This window comes from Tasmannia lanceolata, unplaced genomic scaffold, assembly GCF_043159265.1.
Source record: "Tasmannia lanceolata isolate RefF3 unplaced genomic scaffold, GAP_Taslan_0.1 ptg000004l, whole genome shotgun sequence".
Lineage (NCBI taxonomy): Eukaryota > Viridiplantae > Streptophyta > Magnoliopsida > Canellales > Winteraceae > Tasmannia > Tasmannia lanceolata.
The window spans coordinates 5,574,039-5,593,393 of record NW_027518681.1 but is presented as its reverse complement, the minus strand read 5'-3'; the positions used below and the strand labels follow the sequence as shown (position 1 = coordinate 5,593,393).

At 38.8% G+C, this 19,355-nt stretch overlaps 2 protein-coding genes across 3 annotated transcripts; one reads left to right on the top strand and one right to left on the bottom strand.

Moving 5' to 3' along the window:
* The first annotated feature begins 379 nt into the window (after nt 1-379).
* LOC143876117 (methyltransferase) lies at nt 380-16,394 on the top strand. 2 transcript variants are annotated; one of them, XM_077377761.1, is made up of 8 exons: nt 380-628; nt 2,374-2,447; nt 8,667-8,809; nt 8,988-9,034; nt 9,126-9,234; nt 12,802-12,863; nt 15,313-15,427; nt 16,030-16,394. In XM_077377761.1, exons 1-8 carry the CDS (start codon nt 470-472, stop codon nt 16,176-16,178), a joined length of 858 nt encoding a protein of 285 aa, XP_077233876.1. In that variant the 5' UTR covers nt 380-469; the 3' UTR covers nt 16,179-16,394. The 2 variants fall into 2 exon arrangements, with proteins under 2 accessions (XP_077233876.1, XP_077233877.1); XM_077377762.1 differs by having other exon boundaries at nt 563-628; nt 8,690-8,809; nt 16,030-16,393.
* LOC143876116 (uncharacterized) lies at nt 4,091-7,469 on the bottom strand. Its single transcript, XM_077377760.1, has 3 exons — nt 4,918-7,469; nt 4,623-4,827; nt 4,091-4,523 (listed from the first exon to the last, which is right to left on the bottom strand). The coding sequence occupies exons 1-3, from the start codon at nt 6,722-6,724 to the stop codon at nt 4,403-4,405; spliced, it is 2,133 nt and encodes a 710-aa protein (XP_077233875.1). The 5' UTR covers nt 6,725-7,469; the 3' UTR covers nt 4,091-4,402.
* Nucleotides 16,395-19,355: the final 2,961 nt, after the last annotated feature.

Here is a 19,355-nt window from a genome sequence, read left to right as displayed (position 1 = left end):
ATTACAACTGATGGACCCCCTAAGCCTATTATTGGACTCAAATTTAAGGTTCTGTTCATTTGAGATTATGCGCCCCCAAACTGATTATTTGACTCAAAATTACAGTTTGGGGGGCTCAAATCGGTTGTCAAAATCTCAAACGAACAAGGTCTAAATGTAATAGGTTTGGATCACAATCGGTTGTCATAATCTCAAATGGAAATAGCAAATCATTTTTATTTAGATTAGATATTAGCATTGCCCAATGGCCAGAAGTTTTGGGCCCATCAGATTGACGGTTGGATCAATCAAATGTAGGGCCCACTACTTAATTGAATACCACCAAACCACATATAAAAAAGGAGGAGAAATCCTACCTCTACATCACACAGTCGGCAACCAATTATTACCCTATAAAATCTCAAGAACTAAGATTTATCTCCCATTTCTCTTCCATTTCCATTTTTTTGGAATAGGGCAAGAGCTAGAAATGCAAACCCTAATCTCCCGACCTTACTTCCCAGAGCTTCTCAGTCGTTCATGGCGGAAATTTTCGAGGTTTCAGGCATTTTCATCAGCATCACTTTCGAAAAACCAGTCGCGCGGAGGTCTCCCTCGTTTCTACTCCGAACTTCTCCCTCCCTCCAAGGCAAGTGCTTTTGATTTCTTATCCCTTTACCTTTTTTTTCCTCAATACCTCTCATATCATACTACAAAATTCTCTTTATTCTTATTTTTCGTCTTCAGTTATTCAACTATTGTTTCTTCTGTGGTTGTTAGTAATGTGTTACGTGCCTAATCGGCCGTAACGCAAATAAACAAAAGAAAGATAGAAAAATGGGGGGAGAGAGGTTGATTCGAGCCAACTGGACCTCCTAATGGCTCAAATCGAGAGGAACCAGGAACCATGACTCTCCTAGAACAAAGTTTCCTTTGTGCTGTAAATTTCTTCTCCACTATACTGTACTTAAATACAAGAATAAAAGTAGTTGCCACATCCTTACCCACTAACCCAATTACATCACACATAGGAAATAACTACCACCCATAACTCTAAAACACATACCCACAAACCTAAATGCAAATCCCTTCAATAACTTCCTTGCAACTTGCTCCTATACACCATAACATATACGTATCACAAATTAGGTTTTGATGGAGGTGCGAGAATTTTTTAATTTTTTTTACTTCGATGAGTATAAACAAAAATGGGGAATGGGTCTCTATGTTCTACGGGTAGAAAATCCGTTTTTCGACAGTTTTGATCTACTGATTGTTGCAGTTTTTGGGCTTTGGCCAATCCATGATGGGGAACCTACAACTTGGAGAAGTGCTGATTAGTTTACTGTTCTGGGCGTTCTTGAGCAGCCTACCATGAATGTGGGATATTTACAGGCAAAATTGTACCTACCAATTGAAGGGTTCCACAGTTTTTTTTTTTTATGACGTACGGTGTCCCCACCCCACTTTGTAGAGTGGGACTAATTCCCTCCGGATGCGCGCAATCAGAAGGGTTCCATAGTTGGTGGGCAAGGAATTGGAATAGTTGGACGATTCTGACTGTTCGATTGGTGGGTTGCAAATGAATGGGTGAAAGTAAAATATGGGCAGTATTACACATCCAACAGTTAAAATTTCATTAATAGGATCGTTAGGCCCACCTTTACATTGTAGTTCTCACTTGCTACGGCAATTCATGCTGGGGTTTAATGTTTGGATTGTGTTGATTAGTCTGCGCATTGTGCGATGTTTATAATAGGCTCCTCGAGATCACATCATATGCACTGCAACATTTTCACCACTTCCCATAGGAAGCCTAAACTCTACTGGCTAGCTTAAGTTTATATATTTCCTTCCTCGACACAAATCATGACTTCTTTAGAATTTTCTAGTTGAATATTGCTAGAAATGGGGTCGTATCAGCATCTTTTGATTCTCTTTTAGCTTTGAAAGAATTTGTTCTTTTATACCGCTACTAAAATTCCATTCCTTAGTAGATGCAACTAAGAAGATGCATGGTGTAGTTATCATCTTGATTACACATGCAAAATGTTTCTTCATAGACCGAACCATACTCTGATTCTCCTATTGGAAGAAAATTAGTTTCAAAAAGCAACAAAAATGAAAAGACAAAAGGTCACTGGCATTTTCTGTTTTTGTATGATTTTATTTTGGATCTTGCTAAATAAAACTGCAAGTTTCCATTGTAACTCAGATTCTCAATACATTTTCTTTGAGCAGTAAATTTGGATCATTTCTCCAACTGTGCCATCCCTGTGTAAGGGGCCATGCTGATCTTCTTAATAAGTTCTGGATTCATCAGTCCAATGTTGTCAGATTTATGTATTTTGGACTCTCAGTGTTACATTTGTAATGCTTATAATATGGAAACAGGGTAACATTATCCGAGTACAAGGTGATGAGTTTTGGCATATGACAAAGGTCTTGCGGTTGAGCGAGAATGATAGGTATGCTTTTGTATCTATTTCTTCAGATAACCTTAGGTATTTAGACATTTATCAAAAAAAAAAAAAAAAGGCCTTAGGTATTTAGACCTTGATATAAAGTTTTAAACTCTTTGCGGAACTTGTATGCTGTTATGAAATTTAGGAGACCAGGTGCAGGGTTTATAGGAAAGATCGGCTCTTGTGTAGAACACTCTTAATACTGGAATTTGTTAAATCTTTCTAGCACTCACTAGCTGAGAAACCTCTTTTTTATCAACAAGTTCAGTATTCTCTTTCTAGCATTGGTCTCTGCTTATCCAGGAATGCCTTACAAATGCTTCTGGTGTATATAGTGTGGAATAAGTAATTGACTAAACCTGTGAAATTATTAACCTCATTGATGAAGTTTCAAAGATATATCTCATCATCCTGCTAGGATCTGGTCTTCTAATTTGATTAACCTTGTAATTTAGTTGTAACCATGGTTTTAAATTTACACTGAAACCGATACGAAACAGCTGAAATGTTTTCATTTCCATCTACACCGAAACAATATTGAAACCAAAGCACAAATCGAAATCAAAATTGTAAGTGCATTAGTGGTATACTATATCAGTATGTGTTACATAATTATAATTGCATGTAAAATGTGGTGTATATACTATGTGTATATATTTATATGAATTACATGTGAAATGTGGTATGTACTGAATTATTAGATGCGCACACAAAGTTTTCAATGTCGGTTTCGGTTTCGGTGTCAGCCACCACCGAAACTGAACAATTTTGGCCGAGATTTCGGCAATTTCAGCCGAAATTTTTTCCATTTCGGTGGAAATCTTAAAATTTAGGTGGAAATTTCCAGTAAAAAACCAATTCAATGTACTTTCGGTTTCGGTTTAAACCGAAACCAAAGTATTTCGGCCGAAATTTTGGATTTCGGCTGAAATTTAAAACTATGCATGCACAACATCGTATGTCACTAGGTGTTGATATTATTAAACCATTATTGATGGCAGGGGCGGAGCCAGGAATTTGGTCCAGAGGGGGCAAATAATGGTTGTTGTAGTATGTTGGGCCCACACTTTTACATTTCATGTTTTGATAGGTGGGGCCCACAATCTGCCCCTACCCCATGCATTACGTGGAGCCCACAATTTACACCTCGAATTTTGATGTAGTGGTGCCAACTATTTACACTCCATGTTTTGATGGGTGGGACCAACTATTTACATGATGGCCAACAATGCCACTGATTTAACTATTTACATTTTGGCCTAGCAAATGAACAGTTTGGATCATTATACGAAGTGGGACCTAGTTTTTTTTTTTTTTTTTTTAAATACTATAGTTGAAAAATACTATAGCCTATTCACATTGTGGTGTGGCCCAACAAATCTCGGATTTTAGGGAGGCAAGTGCCCCCCTCGCCCACTGGCTACGTCCCTGATTTAAGGGGTGCAACCATAGTTGTAAATTCCGTTTCGGTCGCCATTTCGTTTTGGCCACCGAAACGGAATTTCGGTGGGATTTCGGTCATTTCGGTGCATTTCGGTCGAAACTTTTCGTTCACACAAAAAATATATTAAAAAATATGAGAAAAATCCAAAAAAATAAAAAATCAATAGAAAAAGATGGAAAACTAATAAATAGTCCAAAATATGTGTCCCAAAAGGCATATTCATTACTTAAACACATAAAGTCTTGCACAAGTGCAACTGATAGTCTGATACATAGAAAAACATTAAAAAAAAAAAGATACATGAAAATGAAACATAGACAATAGCTAGTAGCAACAACTCTCAGTCATCATAACCCGGATGATCATACTCAATGTCTTCTTCGTCGTCGTCGTCGTCGCCGCCGCCGTCATCACCACCTGGACCACTAGTATGGACATCTTCTTCAAGAGGCATGAGAAAGTCATCGTTGTCGTCCCCGGCCCCAACCACAACAGTAGGTGCTTCAAGATTTTCTCACCCAATGTCTTCCGGCGTGAATATGACATCTTCTTCTTCTGCAACCCAATCCATCATGACATCCAGATGGTCTATGCTCAAAGGGTCACTAGTGGTAGATGATTTCCTCAACAAGTCCCTGAAAAGGAAAACATTAAGTTTAATCAATGTCAAAGGTTAAACTTAAAAGCTTAAAGTGACGAGGTGAGAGTTGAAAACATTATATTACGTTGTATACCTTTCTCGAAACTTAAGATTGTAATGGACAAACACCAAGTCATCTAATCTCTGGTGCTCCAACCTATTTCTCTTTGCAGAGTGAATGTGTTCGAAGGTGCTCCAATTCCTTTCACACCCAGTCGCACTGCAGGTCTGACTAAGAATTCTGATCGCAAATGTCTGTAATTCTTCCACGTCACCTCCGAATTGATTCCACCATGCAACTGTAAAGTAACAAATAGTAAATCATTATTTGTTGAGAAACTGAAAGTTAAAATGAATTATACTAAATTAAACAAAAAACTCAAATATACCTGGTCCCAACTTCGTTCGGTTGCGGATTGCAAGCTTCATTCCAAACATACCCTTAGCCTCTCGATAATCCTCAATCTGATTGGTGATGAAGTCTTGTGTACCTTCATCAGGTACCAGTCGAGTGATGCATGCCAACAAGCCTCTGGTTACTTCACTGTGCCTAGAGAAAGTAGGAGTGAAAAAGAGAGCAGGGTTAAGAAAATATCCTGCTGCATGGAGGGGACTGTGGAGTTGCCTATCCCATCTTTGGTCGATGATCCTCCAGATGGGATTGTAATCTGATTTTCTCTTCAACCTCTCCTTGATGTTCTCTTTGGCCTTATCCATAGCCTCATATAGGTAACCCATCGCCGGTTTGTCCTGCCGATCTACCAAGCGCAGCACTCTCACTAAAGGCTCGCTGATGTTTAGAATGTACTTGCATTGGTCCCAAAAAGATTTATCCAACACAGTACTAACTACCCCTTCACTCAGTGGGTGTTGGACAAACCTACTAGTACTATACTCATCAGACACAAACATCTGCTGAAGTGCTTTCCGATTCAACACCAGACTTTGTATGCTAATGAAATTTGTAGCAAATCGGGTTGCAGCAGGGCGGCACAACTCCTTCCCTCCTGTGAACTTCTTCCTCATCAAATTCAAGAGGCTTCCATGGTTGTAGATGAACTTTGTAATCGTTCGAGCCCTCTCAATTGTGGTTGCTATGTGAGGAAATACAGTCGGTTTGCACAGATGCTCCAAGATGAGATCTAAGCAATGAGCTGCGCACGGAGTCCAGAAGAATGTACCAAACGCGACTTCTAGTCTTTTCCCAGCAGCTTTGTAACTTGGCTCACTGTCAGTTACAAATTGCACCACATATTCCGGATTCACCTCTCCGACAATCTTTGCAAAGATATTGTATAATTCATCGGCATTCTTCACTATGCCAGATGCATCAACGGATTTGAGGAATATGACTCCTTTAGGGCAGTACACCAAAAAGTTGATTAGGGAACGTTGTTTGGTGTCTATCCATCCATCTGCCATAATGCTACAACCAGTGTATCTCCACGACATCTTAATTTCCTCCAAGTAGTTGTTTACCTCATCCACTGTATTCTTCAAAATGGGACCCCTTAAAGCATGATAAGTAGGTGCCTTATAACCCGAACCCACGGCATTCACAGCGTCAAACATAGGTTGCCAGAAAGGTGAATTGGCAACGTTGAAAGGGAGATTGGCATCGTAGCAAAGCATGCCAACCGCCATGTCTGCTCTATCCATTGTTTCTTTAGTAGCCAAAGCACTTTTAATGCTTGGCTGGGCTCCAGGGGTTGTTCGTGCTGCAAAGAAATTCCTGATCCCTCCTGTGATTCCCTTCTTCTTCCTTTTTGTACCACTCGGTTCTACAAGAACTTCCTTACCTCTTCGTTGAGGGACTTGAGGCAATTGTGTGCCAAGGTCTTCTTCATCCTGCTCTTCTTCTTCGTCTGGTGTGCCATAAAAACCTCCAACCTCTGCTCTGGATATGCTCATCCTAGCCCTTTCTTTTCTCTTTGCATCTAAAAGGTGCTTCATTCGATATTTTACATCTTCAGTCACTTTTTTGCATGATGCTACTTCACCAGGAACAACCGCTAAATGTTCTTTCAAGCGGGTTATACCTCCACCCGATATGACTTTGCCACAGAATATGCAAGTTATTTTATTTCTTTGACCCGGAACCAATGTACCGTAAGACCATGCCGGGTCATCTGATCTAGCGGGTGCCGAACCAATAGAGGATGCTCCTGCAGAAGGTCCCGAACCCGACCCACTCATTCTGAAATGAAGTAGAAGAAGGGGAAAAATGAATTAGAAGAAAGAAAATTAAAACAAATTACAAAAAAATGAAGTAGAAGGGGACAAATGAAGTAAGAAATAAAAGAAAGGAAATGGAAAGAAATAAAGAGAACCTTGGGGTTGAACTTGAGTTGAAGAGAAGAAGAAAAAATTAGCCTTCACTCACTTGAAATAAGCCTTTGGAAATAGTTCTTGACTTCTTGTAGTGGTAAGTTGAATGTATGCCTTCCCTTTGCTTCAAAATAAACTTGGATTGAGTTGAAGAAGAGGGTAGACTTGTAGGAAATTTAGTAGAATAGATAGTGTAAGTGAAAGTAGAGAAGAGAAGGAGAATCACTTATGTGAAGGTGGAGGAAAAGAAGGTAGGGAAAATGCTATTTATAGAGTTTTTTATTGATTGTGCATTTAAAAATGACTAAAATACCCTTCCCAACAGCTATAAACAGTCACATTTTGAGGTTAAAATGGTCAAAAACCAAAAAGAGCCGTTGCAGGGGCATTGTCGTAAATTCTGCAAGTCAAACTAGCCGTTATGGACGATTTCGGCCGGAATGGAGAATTTCGTCCATTCCGGACGAAATTCCGGATTTCGGAAAATTTCGTCCGGAATGGACGAAATGGAACGAAATTTCGTCCGAAACGAAATTTTGTCAATTTCATTCCGGAATTTGAACGAAACCGGTTCGTTTCGTCCATTCCGGACGAAACGAAACGGTATTTACAACTATGGGTGCAACCTATTTACATTGTGGCCCAACAAATGAACAGTTTGAATCGTCCTATGAAGTGGGCCACAAGATACCTATATCAATCATGAGTTTTTATATGGAGTGTGGTTGTACAGTCCACCATTTTACTAAAAGAACCGTCTAAAGCCCACTTCACGTGATGATCCAAACCGATCATTTATTTGGCCAAAATATAGATAGGTTTTGCCTCAAAACCTATCTCCTAACCAATAGAGGTTGTTCCTTTATTGATCGGAGGGTTAGGATCATCCTATGAAAATGATTTTTGGGGCACAACTTATTTACATTGTGGCCCAACAATTGAACGATTTGGATCATCCCATGAAATGGTCTTGGTCGTTTTTTAAAAATACTTAGCCACCACAAACCACATAAAATATCATCTGTTGATTCAACTTTTGGCCCCCGAACCATATATATTGTATTTTTTTTGTCGTTGCTCATGTAGAAAAGAAAACTTTAGTGGTAAGATAGAGAGATAGAGTTAATTACATTAATTGAGAGAGATAGATGCTAAAACCAAGGGATTTATGAAAATTTAGCATTAACTTCAGTTGCTTTTTGAGGTGATTAGGAAACAAATGCTATATTACAGGGGCGTTACGAAAATCTGAGAAATTTTTTTTATTTTCAAGGGGGTCTTTACGAGAAAACTGAATAAACCAGCCAACGAAAATTTCCAGATTTTCAGGGGGGGGGGGGGTGGGGGGCGCAATTGCCCCCCCTCACCCCTGCTGCCTCCGTCCTGATTGATGGTTGTCTTGCTTATGTTTTGGTCTCTAAGTGTTTATTTGCGTTTATTCTAGCATTTCCTGAAGTTTTTTTTTTTTTTTTTTGAATGGTAGCATTTCCTGGAGTTTTATCTTAAAATTCTATCATTTGCATATGTTTTCATACGTTTCCGTGATTTTATAGGATTTCCACTGAAATTTTCAACTGAAACCGATGTTTCCATTGTGACCGAAACCGAAACTGAAACTGAAATTTAAAACCTTGGTTGTAGCTGTGCCGTGATTACTGTCAGTACTCTGCTGTTCACTGATATCTGCAAATTATGAAGCCTTATTTTGTCTATAGAATATAGATTGAACCCCATATACATTCTTAGGTGGACATCTGATGGCTTGCATGCTTTTATATGTTATGGTTTTCACCCTGTCATAACTTGAAAGGGTAGAGCTCTTCAATGGGACAGGAGGTGTTATTGAAGGCTGCATACAGAGGATTGATAGAAGTGGCCTGGATTTCATGGCGTTGGAAGATCCAAAAGTAATTGTTCCCAGAAGCACGCAGTGGCACGTGTTTGCAGCTTTCGGTAGGTTTACATTTTTTTAAAAATGCTTTTGGTGGGTTTCCATTTGTCCTCGGTTTCTATATGTACGATGTCTTCTTCTGTGTAATGTCTTCTTGGGCACATCAGTTGATTGTTAATATTTCTTCTTCTGTTTTTTTGAATGGGCTGATTGTTAATATTTTAAGTTGCTATTGTTCAGGCAGCTTGAAAGGGGGTCGAGCAGATTGGCTTATTGAGAAATGCACAGTATGTTTTTCTACGTAAACTTATGAGCTTCTCTGTGGTCTACATTGGATGATGTGTTTCTATAATGGGGAATATTTTTTTCTCTTTTCAGGAGCTGGGAGCTAGTAGTGTAACGCCCTTACTAACCAACAGATCTTCTTCAATTACAGAAAACCGGGTAGATAGATTGCAACGTGTCGTACTAGCTGCAATTAAACAATGTATACTGCCTCTCTAACTATTTATTTTAGTTGACAAATTGTATTTGTGTTTTTCTTTTCTTTTTTATCTTTTAGTGTTGCTAACGTACACTATGATACCACTTTGGTGCAAACCCAGAGGATTCGCAAGGTTCTCCTAGAGAATTTTAGGAGCCCAATGTATCTGTCTTCAATTGTAAAAGCACTACAACTGGTTGCTAGACAGATTAGTGTCTGATTAATCAATTCGTGCTAGGAAATTTAGTGAGATTTAGCCTTTGAGAAAATTCTACAATAAGCCTAAAATTCCCCTCAAACATATATTGTGAATATTAGATCACACCAATCAATAACAAATATGCCAACAATATAAGGTCTCATCTCAGTCAATAATAAAGAAAAGAAATGAAGATCTATGGCCCAAACAACCTCTTTCTAGGATAAATAAACTCACGAATAAATAGGCTCAAGGTCTATGGCTAAAGGAGTACCGGGGAGTCATAGAAATTAGGTGTAATGGGCTGAAAATACAACAAGTTCAGATATTAACAGAAGGTAATCACTTCATCCTCGAATCTTGCGTAGAGGGGGCCCAAGAATGATGCGGAGAAGCTTGGAAGACCTAAACAATTCAAGGAACAACTGCCAACACCTTTGGATCAAGCCCAAGAGGGAAGATATGATGTATAGGTGGTCATGTAAACCCCTGAACAATAAGGTATAAAAGTGTAGTAAGAAGGAAAGAAACGAAGGAAAAGATGGGGGAAGGGACCGTTAAGAGACAAACCCTAAAAACAATCCTAGGGACTTCTTTTTTTTTTTGAATGATGTGAACTAGCCCCACATCTAGGCTCTAAAATATCAACATAATGAAATATGTCCTAGAAACTATACAAACAGGAAATCTCTAAGGATGACATGTAGATAAAGGCCGGATCACATTGGGTATAGGCAAATTAGAGATAAAGAAGCCAAAATTTGCCCCAAACAATAGTATCAACATGTTTTCCAAGAAAGCGAATAAGAGCTTTACCTTCAAGAACCCTTTCAAGAACCCTTGCTGTCCAACAGGCCAGAAACTGTAACTTCAGCCTTTTGTTGTCCTCCCGCACAAACATGCAGCGGTGGAGGGATTGGATGCCGCTGGAGGGTTGAATCCTCTAACCCCAACTCTTCCAATGCTTAGACCCTAACCTGGAGGGTGGTACAACTCAAAAGGTAGCAGAAAATACCGTTAAAAAACTGCCCCCTCGTTGTTCTCCTTTGCCCCCTTCTGTAACTCCTTTATCAAGTCACTTATGTGATGTAATTGTCTAAAATACCTCTTACATCAGCATAATTCTTGTAAAAAACATTTTAAGCCACCCACATTTTAGACTAGAAACCTCTTAAAATCTAAATGAAAATACACTGCTAAAAAAGAAAGCAACTACAACTAGAAATGACAAAAAATGCCCCTACGCCTTTTTTTTGCATCATTCTCCTACACTTCAAAGGAACTTGCTCCCGTGCGAGTTCTCGCCTTTACAGGTTGGCACATTTCAGCATCATCATCATGAACTCCTCTTCATTAATCCACGAATTCTTTGCCAACCTACCTAGCGGGACATCGGTAATAGGTGCCAACCCTAGTCTTGATTTTCCGCACCTAGATCACCTTTTCAATTGTCTCCTTTTCTTTATTTAGAATCTGCTCATGTAACTTTTCTCCACCATAGTCCATTTCAGATCCTACATTACCTTGATAACCATAGAGATCATCCGTGTTAAAGATGGGGGAAATGTCGAGGTCTTAGGGAATTCAACTTCATATGCATTTTCTCCAAACTTGCCAATATTTTTGAATGGGACTATTTTATTACTCTTCAATTTGTGATGAGTACCAATGGGGGAATATTTTCTTCCAAGGAAACAACATGACCCAACCTCCCACTAGACACTTCTCGTGTTCTTTCAAAAAAAAAATTAGCTTCTTTATACCACCGGTTCATTTCTAGCAGCCATTGATGGACCTGTTCTTGGAGTTCTTTTAAATCTTCTGCATATACGGTGACATCATTACTAACATGTGATTTACCTGATTTCTACAAAATCAAGCGATCAACAACATGATTTTGGACCCACCTGATACAATCTCAAAAGGGCTCTTCCCTCTAGACATGTTCACGAAACTGTTTTATGGAAACTCAGCTTGTGCTAGTGTCTATAGACATTTTGCTGCAATGTAGGCCAAAAAATTACCTCTCTGCTACCATATTTAAGGTCATTCTCCTCCCAAAATTATCTCCCAAACTTCCTCCATGTAATTCATCAATAAAAAAAAAATCATAATGAGCCTTCAGCTATGCACCACCTGATGCATTTGAATAAATATCCATTACAGATCACAAACTTAGCCAATATCTTGTCTCCTTGATGTCCTCCAGTTCCAAATACATCTTGGAAATACAAATCATCCTTGTATTGTTCCTTACGACTAACCCAACAACCCTTGCAGACATGGTTTTCGAAGAATACACCCTTTGGCTTAAAGCATCAGACTACTTTGTTTTGCAAACCAGCCTTATATCCTAAGACAAAGGTGTACTCTTGTATAAGCCATCCATTTTGCATGTCTTCAGCTTCATTTTCTTTGGGGATTGGGAAGCCGTAGCGCTTCATGATTTGAGTTCAAAATGAAATTCCACTGAGCCAAACAATGCCTTCAAAGCTTGATGTGAATCCATGACATCTAAGAGAACGATAGAGAAACAATAGATAATCAAGATCAAGAACAAAAAAGATCAAGAGCGAACAATATGAAGAAGATCAAGATTAAAAAGATCAACATCAAGATCAAGAAAGAGGGGTGATATGAGTAGAAGAAGGGAGCGTTTTATGAACCCAAATGGGAAGGGTGAAGAAAGAAATGACAAAAGGAAGGGAAAAGAGAAATGGGACTAGAAAGAAACCATAATTTATCTCAAACAATAGTATCGCCGCGTTCTCCAAGAAAGCGGGAACTTTATCTTCAGGAACCTTTGCTGCCCAACAGGCCAACACTTTCAGCGTATTGCTATCCATCGCACAGACATGCAATGGTGGAGGGATTGGAAGCCACTGGAGGGTTGAATCCTCAAAACCCTAACTCTTCCAATGCTCTTGAAAAATAGTCGCCGCATTTTTCTCCTTTGCCCCATTTTATAACCACTTGCTTAAGTCACTTAAGTGATGCTAATTGCCTAATATACCCCTTACATGAGCATAAACCCAATAAAAGAAATTTTAGGGTAAAAAAACAATATTTTACTCTAAAAACTGTCATAAAAGCAAAAGGAAAATAAAACTCTCGTAAAAGGAAATAAAACTCTCACAAAGAAAGGAGATGGAAATGACTAAAATGTCCCTAGGCCTTTTTTTGCATCAGTTAATTTGGTCAGTCAAGGCACTCCATTGTATAACATTTTAAATCCTTTTTTTTGTAGGTATAAACATTATAAATCTTGTACTTGCAATTCAGTATCTGTTTGAAGTAAGCATGTCTCTACAACTCCATTGATCTTTAATTGAAATGATACCATAAACATCTTGTATTTCTCATTTCTCCAGGTCAACGGCTACATCCAATGACTCTGAACCCTCCGACAAAAATTTGCAGCCTTTTGCCTATCGTGAGTGATCTTTTCCCCACACGATTTATCTTTGAACTAATATGTTGAAACATTAAATATTCTGTTATTTTCTCACCGAAAGAACAATTTCCAATAAAATAAGGGCTAATTATCAGTGTCTTCTATGCATTTTTTATGCTACGTACTCATTGGCATTTTTATTTTTATTTTGGAATGGTAAGAGAGGGAAGGGGGGGTTCGACTATGTGAGGGTGGCGGAGAAGGTGGAGGCTGATAGAGAACCCTAGGGATCAGAAAACCCTAAGGCTTTGATACTATGTTAACCGAGAGTTTAGAGAGAGAATTGAATGAGTTAGGGTAATCTCCCTCCGACTCATATCTTTATACTAAAACATAAAGGAATGTACAAAGTCTTAAATGCCCTTAGGCAAGTTACATATTCCAACAATTCCAATAAGAAAAAGACCAAAGAGGTCTTTACAAGTAACAAAGAGAGTAAGGATAAGAAATATACAAATGCTTGACCATACAGATGAAAGAGAAAACTGATCAAGGGGGTAGGAAATCAAACAACTCCACCTCTGCCCTTGATTCACCCTCCCTAGCTAGTTTACCCACTATCCCATTAGCCGATCGCCCATGAACGAAATCTAAGTTGGCTTCACCCATCCTATCCTGGATTTCATCAAAATACGGAGCAAAACACCAAGGAAACGAGTGGGAACCCTTTTGCCATCTTATCACGTTCATAGAGTCCCCTTCGATCACCACTTTATTAAGGTCCAAATATTCAAGGAACTTGATTACTTGATGCACAGCTCTCCTTGGCGTATTCAATATTTATTTTTTCTCATAGATCTGGAAATTTTTTTAAGCTGTTTAATACTCATGAGAAAATTACTTTTGAATATGCCTCAACCAAAGCCTCTCGGAAGCTATATGATGTTAAAAGGGTTTGATTATTCACTATATGCTCTATCCCCTTACTCTCAGTCTTATTTTATATAGTAATGTCTTCTATGTATTAATGTATCCTCCACTATGTTATATAATTTACAAAGTTATGGCTCGTTGTTTTAAGAGGCAAGGTCTATGGTTGGCTAAGTTATATTCTTGTCAAGTAATGAAAATAGCTACATAAAAAATTTTAGAGGGAAAATTCACACTGTGAAGGAAAGGGGGGATTATGGCTACCTGAGAATGGATGAATCTTGGCAGAGGCTTTAATGTATAGCTATGCCCTAAGCTTCTTTTGAGATGTGCGGTCAATGGGATTGGTGACCTGAAGCATTGAGGTGATGACGTGGAGGCTGTTGAGCTTTTTGTTTGATGAGTTGTGGTTCAAGTGGAGTGTTGCTAGATTACAGTTTCTTCCTTTTTATCATCGGGTGGTGAACATATGATGGTGTCATTTATCTTGTAGCTCTTCAGGTACCATTTCTATTTCCTTGTCAGTGTACATGAATTTATATGGGCTGTAGAGCTGTTTTTTTTACTTGTAAGTGTTAAAAACGATAATGAAAATGTCCAAGGCTGCTTTAGGGACAATAGATTTGAGATGACTAGAGTCCCCTCAAGAAGGCGAGAGAGAGAGAGAGAGAGAGAGAGAGAGAGAGAGAGAGCTGGTTTTTGAAGTGCACTTGGCATATCATCTTCCTTTTTAAGTGCACTTGGCATGTCCCCGGGCCAGGGCAACCAAACAACACTTACCACTACTTTTCTAAGGATAAACGAGGAGACTACTTTTCTTGCATTCTAACTGTTGACTACTTTCATCACTATTCTATGAGGCTACTACATGCAGCCAAACTGACCCTTAATGTTCAGTTATATTCACCAAACGAAAATAAATCTTGAAAAAATTCTCCTATATATTCAAAAAGGGAAATGATATCAGCACAGCCATATTTTGATATTTTCACAAACCATCTTGTTTTTTAGTATTCAAAGGGCTGTCAAAAGGTTATTACATTTCCCCAAAAATCTCTCACGAGCCAATTAAAGAAGAAAAGACAGCCGGGTTTGTGCACATATCAATATATGGTTGTGCAGATAACATTTCCTATTCAAAAAATGTCTAAAGTACAATACGGCATGCGTAAAAAAATGTCCATAGTGCCCTCAAGTCTTTAGTGTAAAGTTCTCAACATCGAGACAACGTTGTGCTTCTCTCTCTCCCATATTCCTTGTAAATTGGTCGCACACACTTTAATTATCCAATTGACCTATTACGGTATTACCATGTTTAGTGTTTGGCTAGTTTTTTTCCTAGTATGACACAACTTTAGTTGAGTTTGAGTGTATGTATTTGGTTCTACATGTTTTGAACTGCTCTATTCACAGTATATGAGTTACTTTGTCTATTTAACTATTGGGTAGGATGTACTCACATTTCATCAATGTCCTGGTGCTAAAATTTCCGAAATACAATCAAACCTTTTTTCCTTACCTTTTCAGGAATTTGTTTCTTGTTTTATATATGATTCAGGTTAAGAAGACGAAGCTATCACTTCTAGCAGCAGCGGAAGCCACACCTCTTGTTAATACATTGGCTTTATCAAGAAAAGAGGCTAACGGGCTTATAATAATTGGACCAGAAGGGGGTTAGTACATGCTCCTCTCTCTCTCTCTCTCTCTCTCTCTCTCTGTGATGCCCGGTTATTAGTTGTTTTTTTTCGAATTGCGCCTGGCTCCAAGTTGTTCAGAATAGTGGAAACTTGGACTGGTGGTTTTTAGTTTCTTGATCCTTTAGGATTAGTCAGTTCTATTTCTCGATGTTATCTTAGTTTTAGTTAATAAACTCTTCTTAGAAAGAAGGCATCAGATACTCTAGTAACCAAATGATTTGATGTACAAAGTGTAGCTTCTGTTTGGAGTGGTTTCTGGGCCTCGGCAATTGTCTAGCCTAACAGCCTTGATGCCTAAGCCTGTATCTGTGACAAACTGTGAACTTACTGCTGATGATGAACTGAAAACAAATGCATGCCTAATAATTGATACAAATCTATTTTGATTCACTCAAAACATAAGATGTCAATAAAAGGGCTTGCTTAAGAGGACAAAAATTGTTCCTTCAGATAAGAATCACCCCCGCAATTTCCATAAATTATTCAAGATTTTACATTTCTTTCCAACTCTTCTTTTAATTAATGTAAGATAGGAAAAACTTAATGTGAATTTTCTGCTGGCAATTGTGATGTTTCAGATTTCACAGAGGAGGAGGTGAAGCTGATGACTGAAGCAGGAGCTACTCCTGTTGGGCTTGGTCCATGTCGATTACGAGTTGAGACTGCAACAATCACACTTTTAGCAGCTCTCATGCTATGGTGTGATTCTCAACAGGAAGATCCTTGATAGCCCCACCAAGTATATCTGCTTTTAAGTAACTGGTTAATGTCATTCTTTTTATAAAAAAAGAAAAAGAAAAAGGAAAAACATCTGTTTGATGTCAAATGCCTTGAAAATGGTGAATACACTCATTTTTTTCCTTCATAAAATGTGGCAATTTCCTTGCAAGAAAAAAAAATGGTTGGAGGGAATTGTCAACTTAATGATAGAAATGAGTTTGCAGCAGAAATTGGGAGTGCTAATAACCTCTCTTTGCTGTGAAATCATAATGAAAATGGAGAAAAACTAGAGGAATGATAGAATGAATGGCGCCTTTGCAAAATGAACTTCAAGGGCACCCCTATTGGTTAATTTTTCCAAAGTGGGGCGCCCTCAATTCTACTAAAATTGGTCATGGGTAGCCATTCAACTAAAGAAGAAGAAGAATGGTCAAGTGTGAAAGTGGGTAGCACTCAACAACCCCATCCTAGTCTTTCTAGGCCGACGTTGGGAATGTCATTGTGTAAAAAAGAGTAGTCATAAACTCATAAATACACTAGTGGGGGTGGCCTGGGGAAGAAAAGGGGGCGATTATATCACTTCGCTAGACACAATAATAAAAAGGGTGTGCTGATATAAGAGAGGATCAAAATTCTCGGTGCTTCAAATAAGTCCAGTGGAGGAAATTTTAAAGTCACAAGGTGACAGCAAAGCCTTACTTAACGGCCCAGCCCGGTATTGACTTGACTTGGGTGGCATGGTGGATCATCGAACGGCTGGGAACTCTCCACTTGATCTGACGGTCAATATTATCGTTTGACAATAGCAGGAGTCTCTTTCTCCAAAAGTCCTCATAAAAACGCCATGAAAAAGGCCACAGCGCGCCCGCCTTTGCCTGAAAGACCAGAATACCCTCTTAACTCGTTTCACAGATATAATTTGTTAAGAAATCTCATAAATTTGATTTTTTTTTATAATTATTCATAAATAGTAGCAACTCGGGTCAGATTGGTCGGGTTGAGGACAACCCTTACCGAACCCGAGATAGCATTCCCTCAACCCTAACCTGACCCAACCCGAGCCTCGGGTTGAGATGGTCAACCCTAACACAACCCGCCTCCAATCGGGTTGGGTTCAGCTTCATCTAGGGCCAAACAAGGAAAAAAACATACTCCTAAGAAAATCATGATAAAATTAGAGGACGGAGGTCGGGTCGGGTTGCCAAAGCCTCAACCCTAATCCAACCCGATTTTAAATCGGGTTGGCTTTTTCCAAACCTAGCCCGACCCAACCCAAGCCAAAATTGGGTTGAACCCATTGGGTTCGGGTTGAGCCTGACCCAAGTTGAGACAGTAAAAAAAAACAAGGGGTTTTGCTAATGAGTGCCCTAAGGTCACCGGTTAAGCATCATTTAATGAACATGGGGATCATGGATTTCCACATTCTTTGATGAAAAAATCTCAAAACAGGGGTAAAAGTATAGAGAAGTACATGTAAAATCATGTTCCCAATGGTCATTAAATGATGCTTAACCAGTGCCTTAGCAAAACCCTTTTTGTGTCACGGGGAGATTGAGATAATATTTGAATGGTCTAGATAAACTGAAATAAGGGTCATGTAGATCTAGCCGTTCCTTCCTAGTTATAAAAGTGAAGCATAAGCTACTTTCACAGAAGAAGTAGAGAAGACCAAAGTGTTTTCTGCAATGTGCTAGTTCACAGTTTATAAGATGGATGTATTTTATTTCATTTTAAAATCCTTCCCCTTTAACGTTATTCGTTATTTTGTTAAGTTTTAAAGTCAAAGAAAAACTTTTTAAGGGGGTGAATTTATCCTCAAACAGTTAAACCATTCTCACAGAAACCGTTAAAGGGGCGATTTTATCCGCTTAGGGGGGATATCATTTCCCTTTCTTTTTACCGATGATAGAATGAAGGGCACCCCTATTAATGATACCCCTATTGGTTAATTCATGCAAAGTGGATGGTGCCTAAAAAAGTGGAAGCCGTTTTGACTCTGCATAAATCAACCAATAAGAGCACCCTTAAAGCTGATTTTTGCAAGGGCGCCCTTCGTTCTATCATTCCTCATTAAAAATATATGATTTAATTTTTCGCTAAAAGGAGCTGTCACCAAAAACCAGAGAAGTACGATTGGGAAAGTCACGTGCCCCCATCCATGGTTTTCTATTGCGTTGGGGAAAGTCTCGTGTTCTCATCCACACGACCTTTCTATTGCGTGTGATATGTCTTGCATTCTTACCTAAATTTCTATAAATCTCAGATATCATACTTAAAACCTTCAACCCTGGCTCTAAAAAGCATGAGTGGTAAAATGGTGGGTCCCACCCTATGCATGGTCTTTGGGTGGAGATAGTGGGACCCACCCCATTCAAACATGAGGTAAAGTGGTGGGACCCACCCTAATAAAAAAATTAGGTGTAAAATGGTGGATCTGCCATGTATGGATTTGGGTGGAGTTGCTCTGAATGAATATTTTAGTAATATTTTTCCTTTCCAAACTTTTCTCAAAATTTCCTGCAATCCAAATCCAATTTTGTTTGGCTACTGATGTTGGCACTACTATGTTTTAATAATTGCAATAGGATTTCTTCTCTTTGTATCATTTAAACAGGGGAAATGATATCCCCCCGAATAGTTCACTGCTTGAGGATAAATTCACCCCCTTTAACATTTTTCTTTGCCTTTAAAACTTAGGCTCTGTTCACTTCTTTTCCCCATAAAGGAAAGGAAAGGATTTTGTTTTCCTTTCCTTTCCAGGTGACATGGCAGAAGGGAAAGGAATGAAGAGGAAAAGGCTTCATTTTCCATGGAAAGCCTCTTTCCGATATATTTAATCGGAAAGCAAATCTCAAGTAACAGATAAAAAGTCAATTTCCACATCATTTTTAGCCTTTAAATAAGAAATTTCACATCTGATAATAGTTTCCCCTGGAAAAGAAGTGAACACAGAAATTCTGTCTTCTCAAGGTCTTGTCGGGGAAAAAAATGGCTGTTTTCCGGGGAAAACAGCACCAAGGAAAAGAAGTGAACAGAGCCTTAACGAATAACGTTAAAGGCGGGGATTTTATCCGTCCGGTGGGGGGATATCATTTCCCATTAAACGGCTGACAAAAGTTGTCTCTGAGTGAATTAGAATAGAAAAGACAAGCTGAGTATCTGCAACTAGTAAAACATGGTAGTG

What these genes read in the sequence shown, in the direction of transcription:
- LOC143876117 (XM_077377761.1), top strand. Translation starts at nt 470, where the DNA reads ATGCAAACCCTAATCTCCCGACCTTACTTCCCAGAGCTTCTCAGTCGT. An exon ending in TTTGCAGCCTTTTGCCTATC is followed by an intron (nt 12,864 to 15,312) that starts GTGAGTGATCTT and finishes TATATGATTCAG; the next exon opens with GTTAAGAAGACGAAGCTATC. An exon ending in AATAATTGGACCAGAAGGGG is followed by an intron (nt 15,428 to 16,029) that starts GTTAGTACATGC and finishes GTGATGTTTCAG; the next exon opens with ATTTCACAGAGGAGGAGGTG.
- LOC143876116 (XM_077377760.1), bottom strand. Translation starts at nt 6,724, where the DNA reads ATGAGTGGGTCGGGTTCGGGACCTTCTGCAGGAGCATCCTCTATTGGT. An exon ending in CCGAACGAAGTTGGGACCAG is followed by an intron (nt 4,828 to 4,917) that starts GTATATTTGAGT and finishes GTTACTTTACAG; the next exon opens with TTGCATGGTGGAATCAATTC. An exon ending in AATCTTAAGTTTCGAGAAAG is followed by an intron (nt 4,524 to 4,622) that starts GTATACAACGTA and finishes TTTCCTTTTCAG; the next exon opens with GGACTTGTTGAGGAAATCAT.